The following is a 13,093-nucleotide window of genomic DNA, read 5'->3' as shown; positions in this document are numbered from 1 at the left end:
GTCATGTGTCTGGGGTCAAATTTGAATTCAGGTCCTCCTGAATCCAGGGTGGGTGCTTTATCCACTGCACCACCTAGCTGTCCCTCTTATAAAGCTTTTAGGGGCACACAAATAGCAGAGAAAATAGTGGGAAAAACCCTGGGCTGAGTTTCAGGGAAGTCTGAGGAGCCTTAGGACAAAGAGGGCAAGGGTTTGATTCTGGTGTAGAGGGTAGTGAAGAGCTGAACTGGTGAGGGAAGCAGGCTGCTGTAGTGGAATAAATGATGGAATTAGAGTCAAAAGATTCGGATTCAACTCTTGATTGACAATTACTAGCTCCGTGAGCTTTTTTGAATGTCACTTTCCTCAGCTGTTCTTACAGCAGGGATGTTTAGCTAGATAACCTGCAAATCTATAATCCTATGAGTTATACGGCTAACTATCTAGAATCTTCCGTTTCGTACAGTGAAATTTGTTTAATCAGTGTTTGGTATGAGTCTGCTTGTGAGTGACCTCCCCCTAACAGTGCATTCTGTACTTGATCCACAAACTTTTTTTTTTCTCAAAGCCTATTTTATTCTTAAATTTACCAGCTATATTTGCCCTTTTCTGTACCCTTCCACATAGTACGACTTCCCTTTCTGCCTCCCCACTCCACCATTTCTTTGGGACTGGTTTCATTTCTAGTCTCCAGGTTACTTGTCAATTATTTGGACGGTTGTAAGTATTAAGCAACAAAGCATGGAAGGGACCCCATGAAATAAACCTTTGGAAGCAAAGTCTTGCGGGAATCTTAGGCTCTAAAGGTTCCTTAGGCTACTTCTTCACTGTCTTCTATTTTTATCTGTTCAAAAAACCTCAAAAAGTTTAAAAAAATACCACCTTCTACAGGAAGTCTTCCCTAACCCCTTTCAATTTTAATGCTTTCCCTCGTTTATTTTCCTTTCAAACCTATATACATATACACATACATATATATGTATGGAAAGAGAGAGAGATTGCTTGCTTTGCACATTTTGCACATTGTCTCCCTATTAGATTATAAACTCCTTGGAGGCAGGGACTATCTTTTGCCTCTTTTTGTATCGCTAGGGCTTAGTACTGTGCGTGGCACATAGTAGGCAGTTAAATGTTTAATGAACTGAACTAAACCTAACTTTATATGGGAAAGCTCACCTGGATGATCACTGCCCCAGTAGGAAATTTTGGCCAGAGGGTTGGGGAACCCGGCCAAGCCCGGAGGCCATGCTCCTGGGGTCCCAAGGCCACTTCCGGGGCACTCATCCCACACCCCTCACCCCTCCAACCTCTTCCCCGGAATTCTCAGCAGGTTAGAGTCCTAACAAACTTTCTTCTGGCAAGAAGGGACGGGACGGGGGCGGAGAAGAAATTTAAAGGGGAAGTCCCACCCCTTTCACGAATCCCTATTGGTCCAGGCCGGGTCCCCTCCTTCTTTAGGGCCACCGAGGATTGGCTGGGAGGTGGGGCGGGAACCCCTGAGGCGGGTCCCCCCGGCGAGGTCCTCCCCGCTCGCCCCTCCCCCTCCCCAGGTGGCAGGTGGGGCGGGGCGGGGAAGGAGCGTCTCGCGCGTCCTGCAGCCCCGGAGCCTCAGCGCCCTAGCTCCAGCTGGGGCCGAACGCCGGGAGACCATGAAGAGCCTTAAGTCTCGCCTGAAGAGGCAAGAGGGGCCCGCCCCAGCCCCTGCCAGCGGGGCAGCCTCCCCGGTAAGTGCTGCCCGCACCCGCCAAAGATCTGGCCTCGGGGTCCTCGGCTCTTTCTCCGGTCTTCCCCCTCCACCCCCGGGGCCAGTTGGCTGGACCCCCGACCCCTTCCCCCAAATCCCTCCGCCTTCCTTCAAGCCTCTTCCGGGGACTCTCCAGGGGCGAGAGTGCGTTCACGGGGGAGTGACGGGACGAAAGCCCGGGGCCGGACGGGGCGAGCAAGATTACGGCCCCCGGGGATGGATGAGACGAGCGAGACTCTGGCCCCGGGGGACGGATGAGACGAAGGCCCTGGGCCAGACGGAGCGAGACTCCGGCTCTGGGAGACCGACGGGACGAAAGTCAGGGGCCGGACGGGGCGAGCGAAACTCCAGGAGAAAGTCCGGCCGGGGCAGGTCCGGTTTGGATCAGTCGCCCTCGCGCTAGGCGCGCTGGGGCCGCCCACCCCTCTCCCCGGCGCCGCCCCCCTCTGCCTTTATTGAAGCCACGCGAGGGTCCGGGCTCCGTGGCGGGGACGAGGTCCGGAGGGGGCGGCCGGGCGCTGATTCCGGGTGAGATTTGCACGGTCTAGGCTGGCTTTCAAGCTCTGCCGAGTGGCGTGGAGAACATGGAAACGGAAGCCGGAATCGTGTTGGGAGGTCGGGGGGGAGAACTCGTGGGCTTGGGCAGGATCCTAAAAAGTGTATGCGATGGCGAAATCCGCGTCCTTCGCGATACTGTGTAGATAGTTGAGACCCAACCGAGAGAGAGGGAACTCCCGGGCATCGGTGAGGAACTTCCTGAGACTGGATAACTTTGGCAATGGAAGGGAATGGAAATGTGATCCAAACCCCAGGAGGCAAAAAGAAAGAAAGAAAGAAGGAAAAAAGGTCTATTTTACTAGTCTTGGTCCACCAGAAACTTGTAGAAGATATAATCTCGAAACGAATCTCATTATTTTCCTAGAATGCTCAAAACAGGATCTTTCTCATCTTCGCGAAAAATTGATCACCTCCCCCGATTTCTAGGGATTATTCAAGTCACTGTAATTCCTGACATGGTGGATGGAGAGCTGGACTTGAAGTTAGGAAGATCTGACTTCAAAATCCTGCTTCAGAAACTTAATGACCCACTTAGTCTTCTGTAAAATGAGGGTAAGAATAGCACCCACTTTACGGGTTCTCGAAAGGATCAAATGAGGAATTTTGTGTAAAAGATTCTGTACCCTAAATTTTGTAAAGTTATGCTTTCTATGAATAATTCGAATATTTGAGGAAGCACGGACCTTAAATGGCCTTTGAAATCTCTGCCTCCAATTTGCCTTTCCAGGCTTATATATTCCAATCCTTCAAGTACTTTTTTTCCCCTTTCAAGTACTTTTTTTTTTTTGGTCCTTTCAAGTACTTTTAAACTTCAACCAAACTGGCCTATTTACTGTACTTTATTACAAGACCTTAGCACCCACCAGCTGTGACCCCATATCTAGAATGAACTTTTCACCTCTGCCTAAGTTTAAGCAGCATTTCTTTTTCCTGATCTCCTTGTTAAGACCTACTCCTACTCCCGGAAAAAAACCAAAACAAAACCCTTACCTTATACTTATTTTGCATCAAATTATATAAATATATTGGTTTTTCCCCAATTAAATGAAAGCACTTTTAGGGCTGGCAGTTTTTCATATTCCCTTTTGTATTCCTAGAACTTAGCACAGTACTAAGAACTGAGTTGGCACCTAATAAGTGTTTGTTGATTTAGTGATTTAAAAAAGAATTTTGTGATAGGCAGAGTTTTAACCCAGGTTCAATTCATACCTGGCTAAATCCCCTTTCCCTTACCCCCCTCTCTTCTGTCCCCTTCCCTCTCTCTCTTTCCTTCTTTCCTTTTTTCCCTCCTCCTTTCCCCCCCTCCTCTCTCCCAGGGCACTGAGATGTTTAGTAACTTGTTCAGGGTCACACAGCTTGAATACTTTCAAGTTGGGACTTAAATTCCATGGTCCAGAATGGGAGTCTTCCTATCAATGTTACTGTTCTTAAGAACTGGGAGAATGTTACTAGTGTCAGAGAAAGTCACAGTGTTATTCTAGAAACATTTTACTTCACTGGATTCCAAGTTACTTAGACCAGAGACAGTTCATCTCAAGAAGTTTACACAACATGATAAAACATTCTGCATAATTTCATACTAATCCCTCCAAAAGCCCACAAGATATTTGGGATTTAAAAAAAAATTATCAGTGTGCTGTTTTGCATTTTACAAACTTACAATTTCAGGGATTACTTTGTGAACTTTTAAACCTATCTTACTGTACTTTTAAGTATCTCAAAATGAAGGAATAAAGGTTGAGAGATTCCCTTAAATGTATTAAAAATACATGCCTCTGAGTTTAAGAAAAAAAGCCTGAAAGATGTCAAATTATATTCAAAGTGATGTTTAATTATATAACTGTATAATTTGTTTTTAGAAAAATTGCAAAAAGTAGACATATTTCCTTTTTGCTTTTTTGATTAAAAACCCCAGATTTTTGACCCATGATTTATTTCGTCATAATTACAGTGAACACTGTTCTCTTGATCTTTCTCACTTTAATCTGTATCAGTTCATTCAAGCCTTCTTTGGTTCCTCTGAAACCATTCCTTTTGTCATTTCTTAAAGCACAGTAATAACAAAAATAAGCTCTAATTTTTATGGTTCACTTGACTTGAGAAGTTTTTTAATTTTTTTTTTTATTTTTGCAGGGCAATGAGGGTTAAGTGACTTGCCCAGGGTCACACAGCTAGTAAGTGTTAAGTGTCTGAGGCCAGATTTGAACTCAGGTCCTCCTGAATCCAGGGCTGGTGCTGTATCCACTGTGCCACCTACCAGCCCCTGACTTGAGAAGTTGGGCTTTTTTTTTTTTGTGGGGCAATGGGGGTTAAGTGACTTGCCTAGTAGTTGCCACCTAGCCGCCCCCGACTTGAGAAGTTTTAAAAGAAGTATCATGGTTGTTATATACTCATTAGTTTGAATATAATCTATGTAGAAATGTATTAGACTTTCAGGCAAAAAAGTTTAAGATAAATTACCAATAAAATTTCAGATATTTAGTGGCTATACATTGACACCCCCCCTCAAAAGGAATTATAATTTGGAAGAAATTATGATCATATGTTGTTACTATGTCTTTATTTAAAACTTTTTTAAAAAATTAACTTGACAAATCAGCTAAATCAATCAGCAAGCATTTTTTCTTGAGCACCTACACCAGACACTAAAGAAAGAGAATATAAAGACAAAAATGAAACAGTGCCTACTCTATTTAAAATTTTTTAAAAATTCTGCATTTAGCAAACATTTAAAACAGTGTTGGTAGATTACTTTTTGAAGGACTTTTTAATGAATCTACTTTTATGTAATTGTAAATTATTTTTTAAAATGAGATGATTAAAAATGTAATGTTTAGCACCAATAAAACTAGCCTGACTTAATTTTATTGATATTGAATCAGTCACATGCATAAAATATAACTTCAATCATTCCTAAGTCTTCATAATTCATTGTCATTCACACTCTTGTGTGATCATATTTACTGTATACCGTTATTGGTTTTGTTTTTTCTTTGCATTATTTCATATATATCTTCCCAAATTTCTATGTTTTCCTCCTACTTGCACTTTACTGCATTACAATGTAATGTAATCCCATTACATTAATACACAGTTTATTTGACCATTCCATTATTGTTGGATATTTAGGTACTTTCCGATTTTAAGAATTACATATAATGCTTTTAAGAAAATCTTTGAACAGATAGCTTTATTTATTGCAAGGTGTTTTGCAAATCTACAACACTCTCTCTGTGTGTCTGTCCTTCTCTCTGTCTCTCATCCACCCTCCCACCACTACAATGGGGCATATTCCCAACAAAAAAGCTAATGGTTCAAAGGGTGTGCTTATTTTTGTAGCTTTTCTTACCTACTGCTAAATTGTCCCCAAAAGGATTCTACAGCTTTGTAATTCTAGCAGTAGTGTTTGTACCTGCGTTTTCCGCAAGCATAATATATTGAATTTTGTTGCTTTTAATGATTTTTTTTTATAATTTGCATGGTGTGAGGCATCATTATTTTAAGGTGATTTCCTGTTTTCTTTATCTCTTCATCTCTTCTTTGATCATTTATCCATTATAAAATGGGAGTGGCATTTCTGAGTTATTAATAAGTCCTTGGATATTTTAGATGTCATGTTTTTCTGTCATATTTGTCATAAATATTTTTCTAATCTTATTTTTCTTTAAATTCTTTTAACATGGAGTAAAGTGCATTTGTTTTGTCCCTAATAATTCCTTGTATTTGTTGAATAGGAAAAAAAGTCTTCCAATGAGCATTTATTAAGTGCTTAATGTATGTCAACTCCTATGCTAAAGCAGTGGGGTATTATTATGAGCCCAGAGAAAGACAGTCCCTGCCCTCAAAGAGGTTACATTCCAACAGGGGTGGGTGAGTGGGTAGAACTGTAACATGTTAAAAGGAAGGTGAAAAGGTAGGGGAAGGAGAGGACCTGGCCCTAGATGTAGAAGAGAAAGTTTTGGAGAGTCATGAATGGAGCATGGAGAGGAATGAAGATTTGTCTGGCCTGGGCATTTTCCCTTAAAATGGAAGTTCTGGGAGGAATTGGCCAATCAGAAGGGGCTGCAGAGGTGGAGAGTAGTTCTGGTGTGAGATGGAGTGAACCTGGAGACTGAGGAGGCTTTTCATGGCAGAGCAAGTCCAGAGAGAGGAGTGGAGCCTGGAAAGTAATGAAGGGTTAAAGAGTTGTCTTCCATAACTGAGATATACTTTTTTATATTGATTCCATCTTTTTCATAGTTATTTTTATGTTCTGTCATTGAGTTGGAATTCAGAGGGTATCACATAAGATCAATTAAATAATAAGCATTTATTAAATCTTTATTAAACTCCTGTTTTGTAACAGGCACTGTCCTAGGTTCTAGGAATAGGACAAAAATGAGACACTCTCAGTCACTGACCTCAAGTTACTTATATTCTACGAGGGGAGACAACATGTACATAGGTTAGTGTATGTGTACATACACATACACATATTTTTATTTATTGTTCAGTCTTTTCGGTCGTTTCCAACTCTGTGACCCCATTTAGGGTTTTCTTGGCAAAGATACTGAAGTGATTTGTCATTTCCTTCCCCAGCTCATTTTACAGATGAGAAAACTGAGGCAAACAAGGTTAAGTCTCTTGTTCAGTACACAGTTACTAAGTGTCTGAGGCCAGATTTTTCACTTAGGAAGATGAGTCTTTCTGACTCTAGGCCCAACACTCTCTCCACTGTGCCACCTAGCAGCATATTTATACATACACAATAAATAACAGTGATTTTGAAGGAAAGGCACTAGTAGCTTGGGGGAATTGGGAAAAGCATCGGGAAGGTATATGAGCTGAGTGAAATTGAGGATTCTAAGATTTCTTTAAATCCATTTCCCATTAAGCTGTGTAAATTCTTCATCATAAAGTATTTCAAGCTTAGCTCAGTTTTGGAAACCTTATCCTCATATTGGTTGCAGACTGATGAATATTTTGACCATAGCAGTTCTTCAGAAGTTGTAGAGAGGCTGTGATCTGTGTTGCTGGGGAAAGTCCTCATACATACCACCCAAATCTCAGTTAATTAAAGTTTTGAAGTAAATATAACAGTAATCCAGTCTCTTGCTTTAGGTGGTCTTGCTTCAGGTATTTCCTTTTCCTTTCTTTCTGGAAGCCAACATTGCAGTTAAGTAAATGTTACCTTAAGTTGTATCCCAATTTCTTTTGGAGGTCAAACATTGTGCTTCTTGAACCATTTATTAATATATCATGCAAAATCTTGCTAATATTTTGGTAGCCTGAAAAATTGCTGCCATCTGCCTTATTCCAAATAAGAATTCAGAGCTGCTTGATGATTAATTACCTTGGGGAAAAATAATTATAACATTTAGCAGAGATTTAAATCATTTAGAACGCAAGGCAATATGTATAATAGTAACATACACATGTATATAAATATGCATATTTCATTTTATTTTGTTTTGTTTTAGTTTTGAATATAGATTGTGTTCTTTCCACAGAGAGGTAATTTGTGCATACTTGAAAAATTGATTTTATAATAACTGACTTTTACGTAATGTCTGGAATTATTAAAACTACAAATGGTTTTGTTTAGTTTCAACTTTTGAAATTTAATGAAGTACTGTTTCCTTGCATTAATTAAAGATGTAAACCTTAAATCAAAACTGCATGTTAATTAAAGCTTTAGTTTAGTTTAGCATCTTCTTTCACTGTAGATCTTGTGTTCCTTGACAGAAGTACAAAGAGCTCTCTTTTATTCTATGAACTTTAACTGCTGCATTGTCAAGGATCTACATATTTTGAATTAGAGTATTTTACTGTGAATTTCTTTGGGAGTTGTTTCTTGAAGGTTAACCTAAGTAATGAGCAAAGATCTTAATTATTCCTTTTAATAGGTGTGAAGTAATTGAGTTCAGATATGAACTCAGTTCATATCAGATATTTTAAAGATTATGAAAAATCAGAATTTTATGTTTTAGGTATTCCTCAGTGTTGGCCTCTAAGGGAAAAAAAAAACATTGTCAAACTTTATGATATTTAGAAGCTACAGTATTGGAACTCACAAAGTTTGCCTGTGGAGTTTGAGTTGAATGATTTTTTTCTTCAATTTGTTTATTGATTCCTTTCAAAGATTATTCCAAAGTTAAAGAAGGGAGAATAACTTATATAGGAGGCAAAGTTTTCATCTTGATTGGTTGGCTAGGTTTATTGTGACTTCCTCAAGTCTTTAGTATGATTGTATTTTACTCATCTTTATTAACTCACTTTATAATTTTGTCAGGTTATACCCAATGTAGAGGCAGCCTGTCTGAGCAGATAGAAGAGTTAGGAAGATTCATATTCAAGACACCCTTGACATATACAGGCAAAAGAACTTTCTGTGCCCTAGCAACTCTCTATGATTAACTGACGTTTATGTGCCAGACGCTACTAAATGCAAGAGATACAAAAGTGAGACAATTCCTTTAAGCTCTGTAAAGCTTAAAGAGCTTTCTTTAAACTTGCCGGATACAGCATGTACCTAGATAAATAAAGGCTGAAGGCAGAATATATACAAAATAAATAGTACAAAGTTATTGGGGAGGACACTAACTAGTACCTGGGGGATGCAGGAAAGGCCTCTTAAGGAGGTTGCATTTGAATTGAATCTTGAAGGGAACTGGGGGAATATGGGGAAATGAGGGCGAGAAACTCTAAAGTTACAGAACAGTTGGTAAGAGTTTTCCTCACCAGGAGTGAAGTTCTTTACATTAATGCAGTCATGGGTCTGGACCCTTTTCCGTACCAAGTCTAATAATTGTGTTTCAGGTGAGGTAGGGAGTTAGACTCTGTACTTAAGTACCATAACCTTTGGACTTTGCATCTGTTTCATATGTCCTTTATATAAAATTTTACAGCTTTGCTGTGGGTTGTGCAAGGTGTAAACCTTTAAATTTTCGGGCACTTAGATTGGTAATCTTTATTGTTATATTTTGTAACTACTGTCTCTATCAGCTTGGCCTGGTAGGTGAGAGGTCAAATTGACTTGCTGTATGTGAATCTGTATATAAAGTGAAAAGCTAAAATGGACTTCATAAAAACATGCACAGCAGGAACAGCTGTATACTTATAATGAACGATTAATTAGTTAACATCTGGCGATCACAAAGCATTTACAGCTCTTTTATATGGGTTATGAATAGTTTTCATACTGTTTTCAGGCTTAAGTATAGAGAAACAGCGGCATTGAGATTGAATTGGTTTCAATGGGAAAGACAGATTGATTATCCCATTCTGGGAATAGATTCCTCCCCCCACCCCCAATATTTAAAAATTTGAATGATCTTATTTTCTCATTTGCTATAAACTCAAATGATCCAGAGTTAAAGAATGGAAATGTGTTACATTATTCAATCATTGTGATGAAGAATGGATTAGGTTATGTTATTTTTTTATAGATCATGGGTCTTTAAATAATTTTTTATTTTTTCCAATTACATGGAAAGACAAATTTTAACATTCACTTAAAAATAATTTGAGTTTCACATTTTCTCCCTCCCTTAAGCAATTTGGTATTGATTATGATTACTGTGTATTTTCCTCCATCCTATTTTTTCCTTCTGTTTATCCTTCTCTCTCTCCTTTTACCCTTTCCCTTCTAACCAGTATTTTGCTTCTGACCACTGCCTTCCTCAATCTTCCCTTCCTCCTGTAAATGTTTTCCCCCACCTTTTCTTAACCTCTTTCCCTCCTATAGGGTAAGATAAAGTTCTATATTGTATATATTATTCACTCTTTGAGGCATTTCTGTTGAGAGTAAGTTTCAAGCAATACCCACTTCGTTCAACCCCTCCCCCCAAGCTTCTCCTCCGCTTTAATAGGTCTTTTGTGCCTCTTCTGTGAGAGATAATTTAGCCCATTCTACTTCTCTCTTTTGCTTCCAATGTAATACTCTTTCTTACCCCTTAATTTTTTTCAATCTTCTCATCAAAGTCACCTTATATGCATATCCTGTCTATATATTAGCTTTTTAATAGCACTAATAGCAATATAGTTTTTTTTTTTTGGTGAGGCAATTGGGGTTAAGTAACTTGCCCAGGGTCACACAGCTAGTAAATGCCAGGGGTCTGAGGCTGGATTTGAACTCAGGTCATCCTGAATCCAGGGCCAGTGCTTTATCCACTGTACCACCTAGCTTCCCCTAGCGATACAGTTCTTAAGCATTACAAGAATCATCTTCCCATGTAGGGATGCAAACAGTTTAGCCTTATTGAATTCCTTATATTTTCTCTTTCCTTTTTACCTTTTTATGCTTCTCTTGAATTTTGTATTTGAAGAAAGATTGAAAGTCCTCTATTTTACTGAATGACCATTCCCCCCCCCAAGGGATTATGCTTAGTTTGCTGGGTAGGTGATTCTTGGTTATAATCCTAGCTCCTTTGCCTTCCAGAATATCATATCCCTTGCCCTCTGATCCTTTAATGTGGAAGCTGCTAAATCCTATGTAATCCTAACTATGGCTCCATGATATTTGAATTGCTTTTTTCTTGCTTCTTACAACATTTTCTCCTTGATCTGGAAATTCTAGAATTTAGTTATAATGTTATTAGTGGTTTACATTTTACCATGTCTTTCAGGAGGCGATTGGTAGATTCTTTTAAACTCTATTTTATAAACTCTTTCTAGGATGTCTCGGCTATTTTCTTTGGTAATTTCTTGAAATATGATGTCCAGGTCCTTTTTATGCTCATGTCCTTCAGATAGTCCAATAGTTCTTAAATTATCTTGCCTGGATCTGTTTTCCAGGTCACTTGTTTTTCCAGTGAGATATTTTACATTTTCTTCTATATTTTCATTCTTTTAATTTTATTTGATTTTTGATGTCTCAGAGTCATTAGATTCCACTTGTCTGATTCTAATTTTTAAGTATTTCTTTTCTCCAGTGAGCTTTTTTAAATCTCATTTTCTGTTTGGCTAATTTTACTTTTTAAAGAGTTGCTTTCTTCAGTAAATTTTTGTACATCTTTTCCCATTTTTTGTATGTGCTTCCTTTATCAAGCTGTTGATTCTTTTTCATGATTCTCTTTGCATCATTTTCCTTTCCTTTCCCAAGTTTTCTTCTACTGCTGTTACCTGATTTTTTTTTTGTTGTTATTTGATTTTTAAAGTCCTTTTTGAGCTCTTCCAGGAGCCCTTTTTAAGCCCGAGATCAATTTTTGTCTTTCTTTGAAGCTTTGAATATAGGCATTTTAACATTGCTATCCTCTTCATACATAAATATATGCAAGATACATACAGAGTAGAGAGAAGGTAATCTCAAACTGGAAGAAATTAGTACCTTGGAAGGACAGTAAAGGCCTCTGGTAGAAGGTGACATGTGAGCTGAGTCTTGGAGGAAGCCAAAGATTCAAAGAGATAGAAGTAAAGATGAAGAACATTCTAGACATGCAGCATAGCCATATGTAAAGTCATTGGAGATGAAATGCCATCACATAGAAGACAGCAAGTAAGCCAGTACAGCTAGACTGCACATTGCATGGCAAGAACCAGCAAAGGCTATTCAGAAGTGGTTAGAGAGGTAGGTGGGGAACCAAGGGAGAACAATATCATGAAAACCTAGAGATTAGAGAGGGTGGTCAGTAGTGTCAAATGGTGCAAAGAGGTCAAGAAGGATGAGGATTAAGAAGAAGCCATTAGATTTGGCAAGTAACTGGGGCTTTGGAGAGAGCAGTTTTAATTTAGTGATGAGATTACAAACTAGATCACAGAGTTGAAAATCAGTTTGCACATGATTTAGAAGAGTGACTGAAACCCATTCATTCATTACCTGTCCATGCTTTTCTACTCTTGTCCATGTCCATTTCTTCCCGTAATCATGCAATGTAATGGGGACGTTTTTCATTTTCTCTTGACATCTTGAGAATATCAGTGTAGCACGTGGGCTTTCTAAGCCTTTATCCTTTGTTCTTGTCATACTTTAATACTTTTCCTTTGTAATTCATTTGTAATGTATCATCTGCTCATCCTACTCTGCCTCATTAGTGGTTTATTTTGGGTGATCTTTAACTTCATTTTGGGGAAGATTTAGTGGTTCATGACTTGAAGTCAATAGTGTCACCAAAAGGACATTGATATGAAAAAGATAGACTTTTCATTTCAGAGAAAAGGTTGAGGTCATTCAATTTTTTGGCATTTTTCTGGAGGCAATCCAGCCTGCTTTCCTCTTGTTGGATGCTGGGCCTAACTCGCTATTTGCTGATGGGGGTTATAAGGTTCTCATTTGACTGTATTTATTCATACAGATCTCTATTGACATAAGATAACTGGAAATAGACCATCTCTTTTTTTTTACTTTGTTTATTATGTTTCATTTAAAAAAAACAAAACAAAGCTATGTTTAGATGGATAATATTTGCTTCATGTTATTTTGGGACTAAAATATACAGGAAAAATGTAGTTCAATAATTACAGTTATTATCTATCCTCTACCATTCATGTGAACTTCCTTTTTTTTTTTTTTTTGTGGGGCAGTGAGGGTTAAGTGACTTGCCCAGGGTCACACAGTTAGTCAAATGTCTGAGGTCAAATTTGAACCCAGGTCCTCCTGAATCCAGGGCTGGCGCTTTATCCATTGCGCCACCTAGCTGCCCCCATACAAGTTCTTTTAATGGTAGCTCCAAACTGAAAACTAAAGTGGTTCCTCATATTGAGGAATGGTTAAACATTGTTTACTGTGGGCATAGTGGAATAGCATAATTGTACCATAAGAAATGATGAAATGGATTGGAAACTGGGAAGACTTATGAACTGATGCAGAGAAGTGAACAGAACTAGAACAGTTTA

The 13,093-nt window shown here is 38.8% G+C and overlaps 1 protein-coding gene across 2 annotated transcripts in view; it reads left to right on the top strand.

Moving 5' to 3' along the window:
* Positions 1-1,550: 1,550 nt before the first annotated feature.
* UACA (uveal autoantigen with coiled-coil domains and ankyrin repeats) overlaps positions 1,551-13,093 on the top strand; it is a 113,981-nt gene continuing 102,438 nt past the window's right edge. For both annotated transcript variants that reach the window (XM_043985434.1, XM_043985433.1), the window contains exon 1: positions 1,551-1,703. In XM_043985434.1, coding sequence (XP_043841369.1) covers positions 1,629-1,703 — 75 coding nt within the window. In that variant the 5' untranslated portion in view covers positions 1,551-1,628. The remainder of the gene's footprint in view (positions 1,704-13,093) is intronic.

The sequence above is a fragment of the Dromiciops gliroides genome, chromosome 2, assembly GCF_019393635.1.
Source record: "Dromiciops gliroides isolate mDroGli1 chromosome 2, mDroGli1.pri, whole genome shotgun sequence".
NCBI lineage: Eukaryota > Metazoa > Chordata > Mammalia > Microbiotheria > Microbiotheriidae > Dromiciops > Dromiciops gliroides.
This window is presented reverse-complemented; position numbering and strand designations above follow the sequence as displayed.